Here is a 21586-nt window from a genome sequence, read left to right as displayed (position 1 = left end):
ATGGGACAATATATTTTGTAAGGTCCTATTTAGTTACCTTATTTATTATTTGAACACAGTACTCAGCTACCTCCAGAAAAACATACATTGTTCAACGATTCGTAGGTGGGATAATGTCGCTGTGTCGGGTGAGACTGCAATTTGTCTGACAAAGAATATGATAAACCTGTACTTCTAGGCTTGTAGACACTCCCCCCCCCCCACCGCCATCCATGAAAAAGAAAATGTTTCTTATATACACTCATGTTGGGGATGTCCAGGTCAAGGGCGGCTGAAGCACTTTTAATCTGGGGGGGGGGGGGCACCGACATCAAAGGACACTTTGCAGAAATTCGATTGGACTGATGCAGCCTAATATTTAGTACCCTTTATAACTCTTATTGTATTATCTTATTTGCGTATACACATCACTCCATCAACGCCCCCCCACCCCTAAATATGCATACCAGCACTGCAATATCCAATGTGCAAATTGGGAAACAAGGAACAAGTTTTCTTTTGAAACAAAATGAGGTGAAATCATGCTAGTTGCTAATGTAGGAATCTTCCAAATAAGAGTTTTTTCTTGTTAATATCTTAACAATTTTTTTACATTCGAAATAGCTTTGAGTTTGACCCACAGAATTTCATTAAAAGTCACAGGCTTAGCCAGGATTTGCAAAGTTGTATGCACGACTATCTGAGCGGAGCATCACCATCGTTTGGCGCGAAGCGTACTAGAAAATTGTTGGTTTTTGGTTCCTTGCTGAAAGCAAAGGAACCTATGTATTCAGGTTGGCGTGTGTGTGTGTGTATGTGTGCGTTTGCCCTAGTATACTTCAGAGGACTCGCATTTGACAACACACCTTCACTGCGAGGACTTCAAGACAAGCGAGGACCTAAACACACGTCCTCAGAGGAATTTATCATTAAACAGCCCCGAGGGCCCCGAGGGACCAAAAATGAAAGTTTTAAGAAAGTCCTCAAGAATGCAGTAATATTGAAAATCTGTGTGACAGCCTCGCACACTTTCGCCGGATTATTCACACACTATAGGTGTTATCTGTATAGCGCCCTCTATTTTGTGTTTATATTTTGTATGTTGTGAGTGACAGTTATGTCCTCTGTAAGAGGGTGTGCGACCAACTGTGACACGTTATACGAGGAGTGGTATGAGTTGTTATGTACATGTAGAAATCTCAATGTATGTTGGACAATGTTGTTGAGCAATGTCAGCAATTGCAGTCCGTACATATAAGCCGTTTTTAATTTTGTAATTAGCTTTTGCAATTTTGGAGTTGAGTAATTGAGACGATTAATCTTTCTATGCTTCTTACATATATAAGGTCCTGGAATGAATAGTCATACGTATGTAGATGTGTATAGGATGTCATTTAATCCTTCCTAATCCGTTTTTATTAATGATCTTTGTGCTCTTTATTCCATCAATGTGCATTCCATGTGGGCAAACCTTTCTAAAACACACATGAAGAGTAAACAATAATACTAATATATTATTGAGGACCTATTGTAAACGAAATGTGTATGGTAAACTTTGATTCTTGTTGAGCGAAATAGGACTTATGGCGGGCTTAAGGTAAGAAGAAAAATAGCATTTTGGGTCACTTTGGGTCCTCGTATGAATAGTCATCCGTATCTAGATGTGTATCTGATGTAAGTTCCTATCTTTTACCCAGTTTTATTTACTACTGAGTTGATCTGTTAAAAGGATAAACCGTTTTAGTCTTTACTCTGTCAATATGCACTCAATTCTTACATATAATAAATATTCACAGCTCTTCCAGGCAGAAGAAGGGACATAACACACACGTAGAGTATAAGATAAAAATATATTAGTGAGGACCTATTGTAAAAGAAATGTGTAAAGGCTAAATTTGATTTTGTTAAGCGTAATAGGACTAATCGTAGGTTCAAGGAAGGAACAAAAAAAGGTGATATAGTTTGGGTCACTTTGGGTCCCCGAATGAATAGTCATCTGTATCTAAATTGTGTATAAGATGTCAGTTCCTTTTTTTTACTCAGTTTTATTTGCTATTGAATTGACTTGTTATAACGATGAATCTTTCTAGTCTTTATTATGTCAATATGCACCCATGCATGCATATTATAAATATTCACAGCTCTTCCATGCAGAAGAAGGGACATAACACACATGCAGAGTACAAGATAATCATATATTAGTGAGGACCTATTGTAAAGGAAAGTTGTATAGGCTAATTTTTTTTTTTTTTGAGCTGTTGAGCTGTTAAAACGATAAACCGTTTTAGTCTTTACTCTGTCAATATGCACTCCATTCTTACATATTATAAATACTTACAGCTCTTCCAGGCAGAAGAAGGGACATAACACACATGCAGAGTACAAGATGATAATATATTAGTGAGGACCTATTGTAAAGGAAAGGTGTATAGGCTAAATTTGAACTTTTTTTCGAGCTGTTGAGCTGTTAAAACAATAAACCGTTTTAGTCTTTACTCTGTCAATATGCACTCCATGCATGCATGTTATAAATATTCACAGCTCTTCCAGGCAGAAGAAGGGACATAACATACATGTAATATATTAGTGAGGACCTATTGTAAAGGAAATGTGCATATAGGCTACAATTTGATTTTGTTAAGCGATAGTACTTATCGTAGGTTTAAGGAAAGAACAAAAAGAGTGATTTAGTTTCGGTCACTTTGGTTCCTCGAAATTATAGTCATCCGTATCTAGATGTGTGTCTGATGTCATTTCCCATCTTTTTCTGGGTTTTATTGACTATTAAGTTTAGCTGTTAAAATTATAAACCGTTTTACTCTGTGAATATGCACTCCATGCATGCATAATATTTCACAGCTCTCCAAGGGACGTAACACACATGAAGAGTTTAAAATAATATTAGTGAGGACCTATTGTAAAGGAAAGGTGTTTAGCCTAAAATTTGATTTTGTTAAGCGGAATAGAACTAATCGCAGGTTCAGACATTCGAACAGTCGGGACTTTGAAATGGACAGTCGGGACCTGAAAATGGACAGTCGGGACCTGAAAGTGGACACTCGGGACCTAAAAGTGGACAATCAGGACCTAAAGTAGACAATCGTGACCTAATGAAAAACGACAGTCAGGACTTTACAAAATGTTTTAAAAAAATGCTTCCCCGGGGGTGGGGGATCGAAATTGATCATATTGGATACACCAGCACCGACAAATTTGCGCCAGTTTGGTGAAAATTGGAGGGGGGGGAATTTAGGGGTGGGGACCCCCAACCCCCATGAAAATCTTGGGGGGGCTTCTGCAAACTTTTTTCTGGTCCTTTACATCATACCGATGACGTCATATAAATTTCAGTTCATTTGCATATTCGGTTAATTATGGAAAATTCATTAACCTATTTGCTTACACTAAATTACTATATAAGTGGAAATACCGACTTTTATACTTTGGAGCGTTACCATGGTTACTGGTTCAGTCTGATTACCCCCATCGTTTCAGGGCACCACCGCTAGGGTGTCCGCTTTCCAGAATAGGATAGAACGTCTAGGTGTGTTTCTTTCCCGTGGTGATAGTGAGGTCATTTTGAAAAAAAAATCCGAAAAGGTCATAATAATTAGTGTTACTACCCCGGTATGTACGTGAAAATCCCGACCCTTCTACTTTGGAGCGTTACCATGGTTACTTGGGTGATCCAATTGCAGCCATCTTTTCAGGGTACCACCGCTAGGGTGTCCCCTTTCCAAAAAAGAATGAAACTTGTAGGTCTTAACCTAAAAAGTCCAAACAGTCAGCCAAAAAGTCTCCGTAGCTTGCGCCATGGAACGCCCGGAAGGCATTTCATGCCACCACCACCCACCACGCCTCCGAACCGCCAAAATAATCTCAGATTCATAATCAGCGCCCATAGTAGCACCAAATTAGATGTGATTTGTTTCTTTTTGGAGACACCCCACTCGGGCCCCTGCCCCCTCCCTAGATGTTTTGCCTCTCACTGCCCCACACAACACCCAATTCAATAATAAACTTCTGATTCATGATCAGCGTGTCGCAAACTACCAGAAAAGATACACATTTACCGTCTTTGCGACAAAAAGTATTTTCACCTAAAAAAAATATTTTTTGCCAAAATTGGCTCAAATGACGTCACATGGGTTAATCGATGCCCAGGAGCCCAAATCTGCAACTCCCATGTCCATATCTGCTTCCGTTTTGAAAATACGGGGTCCCAAAAGCTCCTGTAAACATACGTGTTCTTTATATAGGCCTAAGTGCAAAATTTTGAAAAACCCCTCTTTCCACCCCCCCTCCTGTCCTCTCTGAAGTACTCATCGACATCTCAAGTAGACGTGGAGTAGAAGACACCCCTGTTTTTGTTATACACCAATTTCGTGTAATTATCTGACTGGGAAAGGCTTTTCGTCTATATGATTTCTATTTCCGCCAAAAATAGGTGTTTTTGTCTTGAAAAGTTAAAAAAAGTACCACTGTTGGGTACCCCTTCCTTTCCACTGAAAGTACGTGACAGGGCTGAATTTTTGCAATGTAAAAGACAAGAATCGTAGCTACGTGTAGACAACCCATACGGTAGCATTAATTTTCGGGAAGGGGTTATAGTCTATACGTTTTGGATGCCCCCCCAAAAATAGGTGTTTTTCACCGGTAGTATTTAAAATAACCCTAAACAAGGACGCCTGCGACGACGGCAACATTTGATTAGTTTTTTTACCACCTTAGATCGAATTGAAATCAGACAAAGTTAAAATCGATGGAGAGCACCTTCTGTGTTCTTTTATTACCGGAAGTCCCGTTCCCACCGGGTCCCTGCTGCTGATGAAGCGTGACGTCACATCGACCCTCTTTTTCACATGTTTGTACCCATATCTCAGCAACGAAACATCAGATCACTTCTTAAATAGCACCAATGGATTCAGCATGTCCGAAACTATTGGGAACAATATTTTCATGTAGTTTGCGCGAGTTCGAATTTATGACGTCATCTGAGTTCGAATTTTATGACGTTATTTTTCGGCGGCAATATGAAGTTCACCTGATTTGCCTGAAATTCCAGATTTAGTTAACACTAATAAGAAGAGATTATATAAACGCCGTTTGATCTGCTTCCGATCTTTGACTGATTTTTAAAATATTTTTTAATACTTTCTTATGAATATTTATTAAAAGCCGCCATTTTATGTAATATTTATGAAAAAAATTGAAACTCACAGAATCAATAGAAGATGTCTTGAATTATTTTTGCTACTATTTATAAGGCAATCGATGATCGATTTTTGTAATAATCGATGATATTGCGTTTTATAACGTCACTTCCGGTCAGAAAAAATAGCCCCAAAAACGGCACTCATTTTGTACAACCTAAAGTGATGAGTCTTCAGTGTAAGTTACAGGTCGATAACTTCTTCCTCCGGTCTCAGAAACGCACCACTAGGTAAAACTTTAAAGCGCCCTCATTCCGGAAGTAAACGACTTGAAACAAGTTTAAGATGATCACGTAATAGTACCCATCGAGTTACATCCCGACACCAATTTATGTCCCGAAACACCATATCGTGTACACACAGGAAACGAATATGCTAACCCCAAGCTAACTTTGGGGTTAACTTTGGGTGGCAGCCATCTTAGATTGGTATGACCTAAGGTAAAAAAAAAAAACCCTTTTGACCATTTTCGGTGGTCCGACTTATCATATCCAATAAAAAAAAAAAGATTTTTTATGAATTAAATTTTTCACCTCTGCTTGACCATTGACCCGATGACCTCATGGCCGAAATTTTCACGTGACTGTTCCTTATGACGTCACACGTCATCGTTGCAAGTTTCGTGGAAATCGGCCACTCTCACGATTTTTGACCATTTCTGGAAGGAACGACATTTTTGACCTTTGACCCCCTATAACACATGAACCGGTAGTGATATATACTTGTCCTTTCGATATGTTAGTGCCCTATCGACCCTAAACATCCACAAGAAATTTGGAGGTCAAAGGTCAAAGATTACGATTTTCGACCTTAACCCTATGGGGAGTCATTTTCCAAACTGAAGCAGTAAGGTAGTATACCAAGTCATTTGCATTTTTTGGCTCTGATAAATAGTAATGTGACCCAAACTGACCGGAAGTATGGGTGGGTGTACCGTGACATCAGTTCAGCCCTTTGACCAAATATCGCACCCCTCGATCCCCCACTTTTGAAGATAGACCCCAAAAAATGAACACTCGGGACCTGGAAATGCCCAATATAACATATATAACATAACATAATTTTTTGGTCACTTCCGGTCAACTTGTATATGATTTTTTTCTCACTTTGGCATACTCCACGCGCCTAGGCGCACCTATTATAATTTTTTCATTGGGGGGGGGGTGGGGCATCAATTTTGATGTTATAGGACCTCAGGTCCCAATTGGCAATTTTTAGGTCCCGAGTGTCCACAATGTCCTAATTAGGGTTGAAAGAAGGAAAAACTAGTGACATATTTGGGGTCACTTTGGGTCCTCGATGGAATAGTCATCCGTATCTAGTCTAAATGTGTATAAGATGTCAGTCTTTATTCTGACAATATGCACTCCATGCATATAATAAACATTGCCCGCTTTTCCGTAAAGAAGAACGGGACGTAACACACATGTAAAGTATAAACTAATGGTGAGGACCTATTGTAAGGAAAGGTGTATAGGCTAAAATTTGGTTCTTGTCAGGCGAAAGAGGATTTTCGCGGATAAGAACACAAGAGCGATGTATCGTTGCAATCAAAGTGGCGTGTAGAAATTTCTTAATCACTTATGAAGGAACTTTCATTAAATTCAGAAATTACTTAATCAATTTAAAATATCTTAACCTGTGTAGTTTTTTGACTTCATAAGTCAATCAAGACAATACTTGATTTGTGATAGTTCATCGGGTAACTTACCACAGAACATCTTTCTATTGTCACATGTTGAGCAACGTTCACCTACTTGCTATGGTATATGCTTGCAATCTAATGCCTGTATACTCAAGGTTTGCATTGGAGGGGGGGGGGGGTGGGAGAGGGAACCCTGAATGTATATACATGTCTGACGATGCACAACGTGATTCCATACTCTCATTGCTGTTGTGCATATCGATCTTCAATGTAATGATACCGTATATGAGTTCAGTGTCTGCTTCTCAAGTAATAAATTAGTAACCTGGTGTTTTTTTTTTACATTTTAAGAAGAAATCACTGAGGTCCTCGAATGAATAGTCATTCGTATCTTGATGTTTATAAGATGTCAGTTCCTATCCTTTACTCAGTTTTATTAACCATTGTGTTGAGCTGTTAAAACGATGAATCTTTCAAGTTTTAACTCTGTCAATTAGCACTCGATGCATGCATGTATTGCCCGCTCTGCCAGTCAGAGGAAGGGGACGTAACACACATGAAGGGGACCTATTGTAGAGGAAAGGTGTAAAAGGCTAAAATTTTATTCTATTCGGACGAAAGAGGATTTATCGCGGATATAAAGGAAGAACAAAAAGACAGATAAATATGATTATTAATGAAAGTAGCGTGTAGACCATTGAGTTAAGGTGTTAACACGATAAATCTTCCCATTCTTTATTCTATCATACTGAAGCCATGCATGCATAATATTATGATAATCGCCCGCCTTTTTATTCTATAAATTAATGTAGCCACACAATCAGTGGCGTAGGAAGGTACTTTTGAGTGGGGGGGGGGCTGAAGACTGATGGCCGGCCTGGGGGAGGGGTCTAAGGGGAGAGGGTGTTCCCCTCCCCTTTGGATTTTCTTTGCATTTCCAGGTGGCCTCAGATGCAATTTGGTGCAAAATAGCACACTCAGTCAACACCCACTCCATTTTGTAAATAATTTTGCATTTTCACCTGGACTTAGATGCAATTTCGTGCTCCAAATGAGATTTTTTTTCACATTTGGAAATGAAAAAGGGGCCTTCTGACTTGCGAAGCGGGGGGGGGGCGGAATGATACTTCCGCCCCCATATTTTTCACTGGGGGGGCTGGTGCCCCCAGCCCCCCGGTTCTTACGCCCTTGCACACAATCATCTCAATGTGTGTTAAATAAACGTAGTCTACTGCTTTGGTTCGAAGTAACACAGCCCAACCAGCTAACCAAGTCTTTATACTTCATGTTTTTGTCGCATTCAGTTCGTTGTAGATGGTCCATAGCCTAGACAGTCTTTGCAAGTGAAAAAAGAAATGGGACTGAAGCGAGATGTCGTCCGTTGTGTATTATGTACTTGTGGCTTTGTTAATAGTTTCTCTTGTGCTTGCTTTAATTGTAATTAAGTTATTGTGTGATTTGGAATCCATCCAGCGAGAAGGATACTCTGCGATTTTCAACACAACTGGGCCATATGTAACAAGAACTGGTGACAATACTAATACTTGTATGACCAGGGATATTATGAACAGTCTTGAAGACGGAGAAATAAGCAGATCAAATGAGGAGGTGACGGTGGTTATTCGCGAAACGTCTCTTTAACTCAAAAGTTAACTCTGCTAACTTGTTTCGTCGGTATCGAGCATTTTTACTTTATCTCCAGTAGCGATTATTCTTCGAGTGTTACGGGGGACTGCCGGGCTGTTTGTCATTGGATCTTTGCAATCGTAAAGACAGTAATTTGGTCTTAATTGTTTGACCGAATTTCAAGTATACGTAAGTCACATTTTAGGACTATACTAATTGGCTATAAGTGTCCGACATTTTTCTTTCAACTCACTCGTCGCAGTTGTTACATAGTAGCCTGCCTATAGGTTTAGTTTAACACTCAAATATAGCAGACTAACGTAGATATCACGTAGGCCTACGTACTGTAAGCTTTTGCGGTTAACAGGTTACTTCAACGACAGTTGGGTCGCGTCTTAAAAACATGCCTATTTAAACAATGTCAGTTGCAGGTTTTCTTCGTAAGAGCAGTTATATCTACACATCCAGGGGGGGGGGGTAGGAAGCTTCCAAAAAGAGTGTGTCACTTAGAGATATATGATGTGTAGTATGCTATCAATACTATTATATGGTGCACAATAATTAAAATAAAATATTAAAATTAACAAAGGCTTAAGATATCCAACAGACAGTTCTTCATCAAAGGGGCACATTTTATTTGCCAGTAGGGCACATTTGCTATTTGGAAAATAGTGGGGGCACGTGCCACCCCCCCACCCGGCTCCTGACCCCTGTACACTTCTTTATTCATTCCTTTGAAATCAGAAAATAAAAAAAAATAAAAAAAGTATAGTACCCCATATAGTATTTTTTCTTCTGTGCAAGTTCAGTCCCATATCCTCTCCCACCCCGCTTCGAAAGCGTATATGCACGTACAGTTAATTCATAAAAAATAAAGAAGGCCTATTTATCACCTAACGAAAAGGCAAATTAACCATTTTCCACCATTTCTTTCTGTGGGTAGGGTAAACGGGACCTTGAAGATGCTTGCTTGGAGGGTACCTAGCTTAGGAATATTAAATGACAAACGTTCTCTAGTGGGCCACTAAAACCTTTGATGTAATGCAGACAATATCCCGTCATATCTGACAAGTGAAAAACATTCGAAAAGCTGGCTATGGATTTAAATAATTTTCGCGCCATTTGGCAACTTGAACAATTCAATTCATTCATAGTGCATAATATCATGCAGATAGAGCATGATGCATATGCTTGCGTAATGTTTCACTGCGTATACCAGTTTTATATACAATTGAACTGTACAATATACTCAAGCTTTCACCCCTCGACTGCCTTACCGCCATGGCACTGTCATAGAAAGTTTTTACTACGTAATCAGGTACGGCATTTGCAAGTGAAGTTTGTTGGTCATATCTAGCCATACTGATTTAGAGGTATTTTTCGATCTGTGAATCATAAAAATTCAAACTTTGCACCAAAGTAACGATTTTCCAACACTTATTATTATTCGATGCTAAGTTAAGCTTTAGCGTATACTTACCTCGGTAGGCCTACTCAGAGTCAGACACTTAAATAGTGTTAGTACTTAGTAGATTACTACTATAACTATACTACTAGGCGTCGCAGTGCGCGATATGCAAGTTGTAAGCTTGGCCTAATGTCATTGTCAGCGCCAGGGGGTAACTTAGGCCTTGGGCTATCCAGAGGCTAATTAAATATTGTAGGCATACCATCGTTTACTAATTTTAGCTGTTGATTCGAGTGTGCAGGACTGGCTGATCAGTGGTCTTTGGCTATCACAGCCAGCAAGTAGCAGAACATGCGAAATTTGTGGCAAAAACAGAGTTGTTACAGGATCACGATAAATATTTTGGAATATATTTGGTTGCAAGCCTGGAATGGCCAGCCGACTCTTCTGCTGAGCAACATAAAAAAAAAGATAAAAAACTTAGCGGAATGAAATACAGACCTAAATGGTTAAAGGTCCTTAATATAAATATTGTAAATATTGAATTGATTTGAATATTGGTTAATGCTTGAAATGGATAATTTTCCAAGCAATCAATCCATTTCTCCTTCATTCACAGTTTTACTAATGCCACTGACGAGAAGTTCAATTCAGCGACAGGGGCTTAGTAGCACCCCTCGTGAAGACGCTGAGAGGGCATGCCGGGCCGGCAAGGATAATGATGGTTTTTCTGTCATATTTATAAACGATTTCATAGGTATGTATTTATTTTGCAGGTGTGACAGATTAAAGGTACATATCAAACACCACTCCTTTACCTACAGTCGCTATTCAGGATGGAAAGCATGCTTTTCAAACAGGTTCACAAGGTGCACAGTTCTCTATGCAATAAAAGTTCAACTTCCTTCCCTCTGGGCCTTATATGTTGCAATTAAGTTAAATTAAATTTGATGACAATGTGAGGGAATTAATTTTCCAACCAACTTCTTATTGTAGATGATTTTTTGCATACATGGACCTTGACTGTCTGCTGTGAAGTTTTTCATAGCTGCAGCTGTACTTTGAATTGAGTAGGCCTGCTTTATCAAACTAAAAATGAAGAATATTATCTTGCTCAGGCAGCTCAAGTATCCTCCCATAATTACCTTCATTGTCATGAGTACAGTAGTGCACATCCCTTGTGGTCAGCTGCATGGTCCCAGGATAGATTCACGATTGTATAAGCACAAATCATCTCTATTAATACACCAGAATTTAGGATTATGTTAGCAATTGAGTTTGACTGCAGTATTATGAGTTTAGAGCACTACATTTGTAACGATTTCGCCATATCTTTGTTTTTAACTTGTAGGATCTGGCGTCTTTGTAGCTAAAGATGTCCGAAAGGGAAGCTTCTTACTAGAATACAGTGGAGAGCTAATAAGTGCACGTGAAGGAAGAGAAAGAGAGAAGAATTATCCTCCAGAAAAGGGGTCGTTTCTTTTTTTTAAACACAATGGAAGTACAAAATGGTAAGTACGTGCGCATTTCAACTTAATATGTAACATTTAGTGTTTGGCTGACAATCGGCATCGGACCGATTATCAGGCAGTCTGTGAATAATCGACATCAGCAAAAATCTATATTCCTACCGATTATACAAACCCAGTTGTTACTTTTCTGAAACTACCATGATTGTATTCATTAAAAATCACTAGTTTACTTCAAACTGCATCAGGACAAAATAAAATTATTATATGTTTGTTTCATACCCCTTTAATCCAGAAGTGGAGGGATTTAATTTAATCATTTAGCAGTGTGTACCTCTGTATGATTTATTTTGGTATTCATGTATAAACTTTGTACATTAGGATGCAGTGCAACCACTTACAATGAGCACATGTTCTGCAATACATCACAGAGGAGTGTTGTGGAGGGAGCCTTGCATTGTATGTATATGTGCCTAGCCCTAAGCCCTACATAGCAAACTTGAGGCTACAGTACAATTTCAAAGTAACAAGATGAAGCCTACACCACGAGCAGGGTGATATAAAAGACACTATGCAGCTGAAGTTCCTTTACCACATTCTCGATAAAGGATTGCCAATCCCGTCCTTGTGAACTAATCAGTAAAAAAGTTAATTGCCGATTACGGTATAATCAGTCAAACACTAAGTAACAATTATACCGGATTAGTAATATATATACGTTATCTGTTTTACGCTATTTTGTCTGAACTTGCAACAACTTCAAAGTGATGGTCATCCTACTAGATATATTTTGCATTGTTTCACTATAAATTATTGAATAACAAGGGTGAATTACTTGTATGACAGGCCTGTATGCAAGATCTTGCAATGAGAGGGGAGGCGAGGGGGGGGGGGGGTTGGTGGGTGATGAATTTTTAGGAATTGACCTGTTCCTGTTCACTATCTAAGTGGAGTGCCACCTTCAGTTGCTACATAGCTTTCAAAGAAGATTTTTGCCAAATAATATGGAGCGATGTAAGCTTCATCAAACATTTTGTATGTTGAGATCTCATATTTTAAGAAATTTACTGGTAGGAATTAGGGCAATAACCATGTATAAATAATAGTGCGTTCTGATGCTAGCCATAACCTTTAATTCTGAGGGGACATAATATGGGCAATAAAGTGGTGTATCAATATTTTAGAAAGTTGAAATTGGGTCAGAATTCCTTTTTTCTTATGACAACACAATTGTGAAAGCTAAGCAACACATGCTCAGGGGAAGAAAATAACAGTAAAGCATTGGGGGCCCACAACTCATGCATCTGGGTGCCACCCTTAAATCATGTAGATACCTGAAGCAGAAACTGATTGTTTGGGATATACACCAAAAAAAACCAAAGGAACTTGAGTTGGTCTGCCATCATCTGGGATGGTCTGCCATCGACACAATTGGTATACATTATCTTGTTTTACAACTAATAGTTGCAACCTGCAGATGTCCATTAGGGTGAAAAGAGTAGGGCATTTAGTGTTTATTCGTGACAATACGAGTGTCTGACTTTAATAATGGCCTAAAGAAAATCATTCCTGCTCCTTGCACACTGACTCAGAAATTGGGGAACGTCAAAACGGACAAGTACAGGGACATAGTACTAAACTATGCAGCACAAAGCATGTTTCACCTTCTAAGGACTACTCATTCAGCAACACAGTGTAGAATTATGTTGAAAAATAAAAACTCATAATGACTTGAGTATGCAGTTTACAGAATCCATTTATACTGCAAGTATGTGGAGTGAGACATCCTCATATCTAGAAAATATACATCTCAGCCCAACCCTTCTAAGATAACTAAAGCTCTGAACACTATTGAAGACACCTGTTTATTCCACAACTTGCACATGTACAAGCTGAAACTAGGTCTGATGTTGTTGTGTGATAATAGGTTTGGGTTAATGTGCCAAATTTGGTTCATGTGTGTACATATCTACATAGCATAAATTAATTTTGCATCATATAGCTTAGGTCATAGTAACTAAGGAATGACTGATGTCATTCAAGGTTTAACCTGAAAATATACAAGTTGCTATAACTTTGCATCCACAAGTACTGTGAAGTACATTGTTCTAAATATTGTCATGATGTTGTTGAGAGATAACAAATCTGTGCTGATGTATGATAGATTTGATTGATAAATAAAGTGTGGCTCACAGGTATGCTATAACTCATTGAGGAAATGACACCTGCAGTCACCTGCAGATGCTATATAGTGAATAGAAGAACCCTGTCATTGTTGGTGCACATATTAAACTAGCATGAATACGGTGGGACCTGTCACGAGGTCACTTAAACAGCTTCAAATTAGGGCTTCTTTACATATGCTGACATGTTCAATCTTTCTTAAGGACTTCAAGTATGCCAATGATCAATTTAGCAAGGAACTACTCATTGCATTGATTATTGCTATTTTTATGTTTGTAATTCTGTCTTTGATGAAGATCCAGCTAGGATTCAGAACAATTGTCTAGGCCTGTTGCAGTTTCTTAAATAGAGTCCGAGCTGAGCACGTAGTTTGGCTAAGTGAAATATTGCACTCTCAGTACATGACATAGTTTATTGTGGAGAAAGCTTGTAATATTGTCGAGTGTCAGTCAGGATAGGCAACTTGAATCATGCATCTCTGATTTGCAATTCCTTAACATTTATTGTGTATAATTCTTGTCTTTTCTCTTGAAACTATATTTGATAGTGTTGATGCCACAAATCACCCAAACAGAGCAGGCAGGATGGTTAATGATTCCGATGAGCCCAATGCCAAAATGCAAGTCGTACTTGTAGATGGAAAGCCCCACCTTTGCCTGTTTGCATGTGATTCAATAGAGGAGAACGATGAAATACGTTATGACTATGGAGTGCCAGATCTGCCATGGAGAAAACAGGTTAGTACCACTATGTGCCAGTTGAGAGTTAGTGTGTGTAGACTAGACCAAAAGTACAACCTTTGTAAATTGTATATGAAGGAACCTCAGAACACTACACCTAACTTGCCAATTCAAGGAGTGTGTGAGGAGTCATGTATTGGTGTTGTAAGTGATCACTAAAAGGTATTGTAGTGAAAGCAAACAGCAAGGTAAGATCCATGTTGGCTATAAACTGAATCTTCTAAAGACATTTTTCTGGGAAAGAAATGGGCATAGCCAAGTTTCTCAACCATGAGAATTAGTATATGTCTGTTATAAGTGCATATTGGAAAGACCCCCCCCCAAAAAAAAAAAAAATCTTCTAATTTATGCACCTAAATAATGCTCATTATGTAATGTCAGTGTTGTAGTAGAGTCCAGTAGATAAGAATTAAAGTCTGATTCTAGCTAGTCCAAGTCCAGTACAAGTTTGAGTCCAAACCAGACCATGCGATTAAGTCAGAGATAAGTTTGAGCCATTGGCACCTGAGTCCAAACCTGGAATGACAACTCATTTGAGTTGTCATATGCAGCTGGATAATAAATGGGAGGAGCATGCATTGCCCAAAAAAAAGACTTAATGGATGTATTGATTTTCCCCTTACTATATGCTAAATGTTACTAGTCATAAATGTTTTCATACACTTTCTTATTCATCAAAGTGATCTTGTCGACATACTGAATCTCTGCAAAGCTGACAAAAAATTATCTGACGGTGTTACTGTAGGTGACAAATTGAGTACTTTAAGACCCATCTTGGCAATTTGCATCATACTTATCAGGAATAAATATTTGTTGACATTATGTGTGTTAAAATTCACCTGTATAGACCTTACACTCAGAATTATCTGCAGGCCCTATAATTAACAAAAATTGTGAGTTGTCCTTCAGACAACCTTCTTTTTGAAAATTGGATTGCCAAATTAACTTTTGATCGTCCGAAAAGAAAAGGCAGAAAGACAACTTATGTTTTCTTTTGTATTGAATTATCTATTTCAGAAAAAAAATGTTGGTGTGCTTTTTTAATAGAACACTACTTTGGAACCCATTCATAATTTGTTTGCTCAGAATGAGTTTTTGTCCTTTGCTATGAATTAATTATACCCCAAAATTATGTAATATTGTATTCTTGAATGAAAGAATATACAAACATACAGTTGGCAGCATAGGATTAAGGATTGGCCACCTACTAAAGACCTTTAACATTTACTGTTACTCACCCAAAGACTCATGCTTGCTTAATAGCATATAACTTGCTCAAGAAAAGGACAGCTTAGCTTCATCTAAAATATTGGCAGTATATTGGCATTGTTTAAGACATTAGCCTAAACCCTCAAGACATTACTTACAAAGGTTATGAAGATTCATGAGCATTGCTGCTGTAGTTTTAAACCTAGTGTCTGAACAAATCAGTGAATCTGGGTGAGGTTTCTGCAGGAGGCATGGCTTTCCCTTCCCTTTCATAATATGTAGCTGGATGGATGGAACATTGTGCACAATTTTAGGGAAATGTACCAGTGCTAGTTGTGTATATCTGAATATAGGAGTGACTTGAACCTGACGGATGGGTCTAAGGGGAGGGGAATTTCTTTTGGAAATTAAGCCGATAGATGCAATATGGTTCAATATTTTTAGTTTTTCCCAGTGCAGTTGTTGTGTATTTGAGTAGTGCTTAAGGGGAATGTGAACTGATTCTCAAAAGAGCAGTAGTTACCAGTAAAAAACACTGCCAGTTTGACAGTGAGCTGTAAGTAGAAGCCTAGGTATAGCTCTGATAAAAATTCATTATTGATACTGGAGAAATTCCATAAATATGTGCATGTCAATGCACTTGCTACTCAACCTCCAGGTGTAGGAAAAAGAAAGTGGTTTTGCTAATAGAACTTTTATGAGTTAAATTAATTTCAGTCATATTTTTCTATTTCCTATTCTATTGAAGATGCTCCATATGGAACACACTGAAGCCAGCAGAGTCCAAAGAGCTGAGGGAGGAGTATCCCACAGCATCGTACATGATGATGAGGCTGCATCAATGGATGTGTACATAGACACGATTACCAAAGTAATAGATGATTTAAGTGAACAATTGAAGTGTAATTGCACTGCAGCAAATCTAGATGGAGAGAGACATATGCTTGAAGGAGATGGCAGAGATGGAGACCACAGGAGCTTCAATAGAAAATCAAGTGCTAAAGTGCAGAAGATTGCAGGAGGATTGAAGTATCCTACCAGATGCAGCGAAGCAACAAATTTGAACAAAACAACTTATGAGGTTAGGCCCACAAATAAGGAAATTGTTCCCAATAGTCAATGTGGAATTAACAGAAGTAAATCCACAATGGGAGATGATGGTTCTTCAACTCAACAAACTACAGCAACAAAGGTGCGTGAAACAAACCCTAACCAAAGTGATGGAAATAGGCTGAATTGTTCTACTAATGATTGTGAAGTGGGAGTTACATGTATAACTGATAAGCCAACATATGAAAGCAAAGTTCAAAGAAATCTACATGAGATGAATAGTGATAAGTCGGCTGGACAAAATGATAGTGCTTCAGATAAGAGGAGCAATGACAAAGAACATGATTTCAACATATGTCATAATGAAAGAGGGGTTAATATTTCATCCAGCAGCACAGACACCACTGACACAACAAACATTGGATATCCAGTTCTTCACAGTACTTCAAGGAATGAGATGAGGGTTCCCGATACCCTACTTGGGATTGATAGCAGTGGATTGCCTGAAGTTGAATCAGACAACAGCTTGGTCAAAAACCGGGACCCCAACATCTGTCACAAGGAAAGAGGAATAGTTTTCATCAGGCCAGACTGACACAACAAAGATCGTAAAATCAGCTCATCTTAGTAATGCAAGGAATGAGAAGAGAATTCCCAATACTCTACATAGCATGGATAACGGTTACCTGCCCGGTGATGGAGGTGATTCAGACAACAGCAGTGATGAAGACAGCTATCACAAGGAAAGAGAAAAAAGGGTTTTAACCAGCCAGACTGACACAACAAAGATCAGAAAATCAGCTCGACTTGGTAATGTAAGGAAAGGAGAAAACACAACAAATACACTGTGTAGCACAGATAACAGTGGCTTGCCCGAAGTTGATGAAAGTGATTCCGAGAACAACAGCAGGGATGAAGACTGGGAACCTGAAATCTGTCACCAGGAAAGAGTTCTAACATCAAACAGCAGTGACAAAACAAATGTCATAAAACATGGTGCCGCTCTTCAGGGTAATTCAAAGAGTACAAGAAAAGTTCCCTATCCTCTGCGTTTTATTAAGAACAGTGGCTTGCCTGAATGTGATGAAAGTGATTCAGAAGACAGCTGCGATGATGACAGAGACCCCAACAACTGTCACACGGGAGGAGGAATAAAGATTGTTGATGAGGAAAGACTTCCAAATCGTCTGTGTGAGACATATAACAGTGGCTTGCCTGAAGGTGATTCAGACAACAGCAGTGATGAAGACAGCTATCACAAGGAAAGAGAAAAAAGGGTTTTAACCAGCCAGACTGACACAACAAAGATCAGAAAATCAGCTCAACTTGGTAATGTAAGGAAAGCATGGGCGGCGATCCTGGGGGGGATGGGGGGATATATCCCCCCCATGAAAATGGGTGGAGGGGATGTAATACACCATATCCCCCCCACCAAATGCCAGGAATAAGAATATTTTCATGCCTTCATTTATGCATCATCGTGAATGTACGGCTCTTTTTAGCTTCATTTCTCGCCTATACCATAAACGCAGTGCGATCTTTTCAAATAAACCGTCTTTATAAAGCAAGAATAGTTGACTGTAGGCTTCATTGGCCCTATAACAACAAAATGTATTATTGCGCCCACGGTATTGATATAGTACATATATGCACCCTCATAGTATTCATATAGGCCCTATAGTAGGCCTACACACGTACATGTTCCCTCGAACAGCTGAGAATCTCATGTTACCAGGGTAATGCTTAATTAGGGTTCGCCGGACCAATATTCACGGCGCAAAAAAAAAGGAGAAAAAAGTAGCACTAAGAAGAAAAAAAAGGCAAAAAATAAAGAACCAAAATGAAAACATACTTCAAAATGTGTTTCAGAAGATTAATCGGGTACAAAAACAGACAAGGGAGAATGCACAGAAGAAAAGCTCGGGAAGTGCCATTTCCTGCAATCTGGGAGGCATTTTTTCAAAATTTTCTCCATTACGCTACGCGCCAACCAATGGTGGCGCGTAGCGTAGTTTGACCTTCCAAACGTCCCCCACCCCCCCGATAATTATGGTAGATGGCCACACTCTGATCTTCCATACCAATCCCAAATAGCTTCCGACGCCCCTGTTAATACACGTACGTTTCACCTGGATGCCCTAGCAATCGGTACCTAGGAATGTAACTATGTGTAATTGTGTATTGCATGTGTATAGGCCTATATAATAGCCTGCATGAGGCCATTTTCTTCATCGAATAATATAAAGAGCTCTCGAACATTCTAACGTAGCGCCTGAAACAAGATTGACAGGGGCAATTTTCCCAAAATAACACCCGAAATTAAAAAAAAGTATTTTGGATCCTGATTATGAGATATTTCGGACATGAAATCCCTATTATAAAGTTGGGTATATGCCGCTTGGAAACCTCGGCAAGTGCCGTTTCCGGCCATCTAGAGGGTTTGTAAATCCCCAAATTTTCTTGTACGCTTCGCGCCAACTCATGGTGGCGCTACGCTTAGATAGTCAACAAGGTCATATCCCCCCCCCCCCCCCACTCGGAAGTACGGATCGCCGCCCATGAAGGAAAGGAGAAAACACAACAAATACACTGTATAGCACAGATAACAGTGGCTTGCCTGAAATCTGTCACCAGGAAAGAGGGCTAACATCAAACAGCAGTGACAAAACAAATGTCATAAAACATGGTGCCGCTCTTCAGGGTAATTCAAAGAGTACAAGAAAAGTTCCCTATCCTCTGCGTTTTTTTAAGAACAGTGGCTTGCCTGAATGTGATGAAAGTGATTCAGAAGACAGCTGCGATGATGACAGAGACCCCAACAACTGTCACACGGGAGGAGGAATAAAGATTGTTGATGAGGAAAGACTTCCAAATCGTCTGTGTGAGACATATAACAGTGGCTTGCCTGAAGGTGATTCAGACAACAGCAGTGATGAAGACTGGGGACACAACAGCAATGAAAGTGTTAGCAGTTTTCATGAAAGTGGATCTGAAAGGAGCAGTGAATCTGCATGTGAAGAAGAACCCACAACAGCTGAAGCGCAACCATTCCACATTCAAGAATCAATTGTTTCATCTTCTGTTTCAGCCTCACAAAAGAGAAAATCAAAGAAGCATTCTGCAAGGTGCCATGGGGCAAGAGTGTCAACTACTAATAATACTAGCGGTCAAAGGAAATGGGACAAAAGACACTACTGTCCGTATTGTATGGAATCATATGCCAAACTGCCCAGACATCTCTTCTCCAATCATGGTAGTGAGAAGGACGTACAAGAAGTCATGTCATTTGATAAGAAGTCAAAACAAAGAAAGAATTTGCTAAATCTACTTCGAAATAAAGGAAATCACGCCCACAATATAGAAGTTATTCGAGAGCAAAGAGGTTATCTGATACCAAGCAAGCGACCACAGTATAATGTGCCATCAGATACCTACATTCCATGTGATCAGTGCTTTGGGTACTATATGAAATCTAAAATGTGGAAACATGTCAAAAACTGTGCTGCACAAGTAAAGAAGAGGAAAAGGGGAACTAGGCACCAGTCTAGATGTGCTCTTCTCTTGCCTGTTGCAATGCCAGTTGAAGATTCTTTTCGGCAGATTCTAGGTACCATGGTAAATGATGATATCAGTCTCATTTGTAGAAACGACCGTCTTATCCTTACCATTGGGCAAAAGCTTCATGAAAAAGCTGCCACTGAATCCCGTCAGTATATCAGTCAGAAGATGAGAGAACTTGGAAGGTTCCTCAAAGTCATGCAAGTAGCACATCCTGACATCTCCTGCCTGGAAGAATGCATTTCTCCCCAGCAGTATGACAATGTAGTCCGAAGTGTTCGACAGTGTGCTGGATATGATGGTGCAAAGCGACAATACCAAACACCTTCTTTGGCATTGAAACTTGGTCATTCTCTAAAGAGATGTGCAGAGATATGTAGATCGAATGGCATAAAATTGGCTGACAATGCCATGAAGGAACGTGCAGAAAGATTCCACGATCTGTGTTGTCTGGAATGGGCTAACAATGTGTCCTCACATGCTCTGACAACTCTCTACAGGAACAAATTTAACAAACCAACAATACTACCATTGACTGATGACGTCTGTTTGCTACATCGCCACCTATCCTCTATTATGGCAGATGCATCACAACGAATGCAGCAATCTCCAGACAGATTAGCATGGTATCAATTAGCTGAAGCAACCCTTGCAAAAGTGATCTTATTCAACCGAAGGAGAAGTGGAGAGGCAGAGCGAATGTCTCTTAGTGACTACCAACACATCGAAAGACACGTCAACACTGACATCTTTGATGGGCTTTCCAAGTGGGAGAAAAATCTGTGTGAACGATTGAAAAGAGTTGAAGTTCGAGGAAAACGGGGGCGGAAAGTACCAGTACTCTTTACACTAGAAACAGGGCAATGTGTGGATATTCTTGTGAAAACCAGAGAGGCTGTAGGTGTGAGCAAGGAAAATGTGTACTTGTTTGCCCAACCAAACGTTGACTCGTTAGCTTCCTTGCGAGGACATGATTGCTTAAGGAAACTTGCAGCTCAGTGTGGCGCCAAGAACCCCTCAGCATTGACATCAACAAAACTAAGGAAGCAAATTGGGACAGTGTCACAACTCTTTTGCCTCAAAAGAAATGAGATGGACATATTGGCAAACTTTCTTGGCCATGATATCAGAGTTCACAGGGAGTACTATAGATTACCAGAGGACACCCTTCAGATGACTAAAGTAGCCAAAATACTGTTTGCCATGGAGAAGGGAAACATGCCCCAGCCAAATCAGGCTCTGGATGATATGGAGCTCTCATTGGATGGTAAGCCAAAATCACAATAGGCTTAACGTTTAAACATCATGTGACTTATCAAGTGGGGAATTTCAACATATTCTGATGGTACCAGAATTCAGTGAACTATTTCTGCACATTGTTGTGGTCAAGAACATTTCATATTCAGAAGTGTGTATTAAACAGTGAACGCAGGCCAGACATGTATTTAAAGTGTGTGGTGATCAACAGTGCTGTTTTATATCTTCACACATCAGTTGAAGCTAAT

General features: G+C 39.4%; 1 protein-coding gene across 1 annotated transcript; it reads left to right on the top strand.

Moving 5' to 3' along the window:
* The first annotated feature begins 8026 nt into the window (after positions 1-8026).
* LOC139985214 (uncharacterized) lies at positions 8027-18244 on the top strand. Its single transcript, XM_071999478.1, has 4 exons — positions 8027-10628; positions 11223-11382; positions 14072-14261; positions 16222-18244. The coding sequence occupies exons 1-4, from the start codon at positions 10436-10438 to the stop codon at positions 17116-17118; spliced, it is 1440 nt and encodes a 479-aa protein (XP_071855579.1). The 5' UTR covers positions 8027-10435; the 3' UTR covers positions 17119-18244.
* The last annotated feature ends 3342 nt before the right edge of the window (positions 18245-21586 follow it).

The sequence above is a fragment of the Apostichopus japonicus genome, chromosome 17, assembly GCF_037975245.1.
Source record: "Apostichopus japonicus isolate 1M-3 chromosome 17, ASM3797524v1, whole genome shotgun sequence".
Taxonomy (NCBI): Eukaryota; Metazoa; Echinodermata; class Holothuroidea; order Aspidochirotida; family Stichopodidae; genus Apostichopus; species Apostichopus japonicus.
Note: the sequence above shows the minus strand (reverse complement) of the source record. Positions and strands in the feature narration are given on the sequence as shown.

What these genes read in the sequence shown, in the direction of transcription:
- LOC139985214 (XM_071999478.1), top strand. Translation starts at nt 10,436, where the DNA reads ATGCTTGAAATGGATAATTTTCCAAGCAATCAATCCATTTCTCCTTCA. An exon ending in ATTTATAAACGATTTCATAG is followed by an intron (nt 10,629 to 11,222) that starts GTATGTATTTAT and finishes TTTAACTTGTAG; the next exon opens with GATCTGGCGTCTTTGTAGCT. An exon ending in ATCTGCCATGGAGAAAACAG is followed by an intron (nt 14,262 to 16,221) that starts GTTAGTACCACT and finishes ATTCTATTGAAG; the next exon opens with ATGCTCCATATGGAACACAC.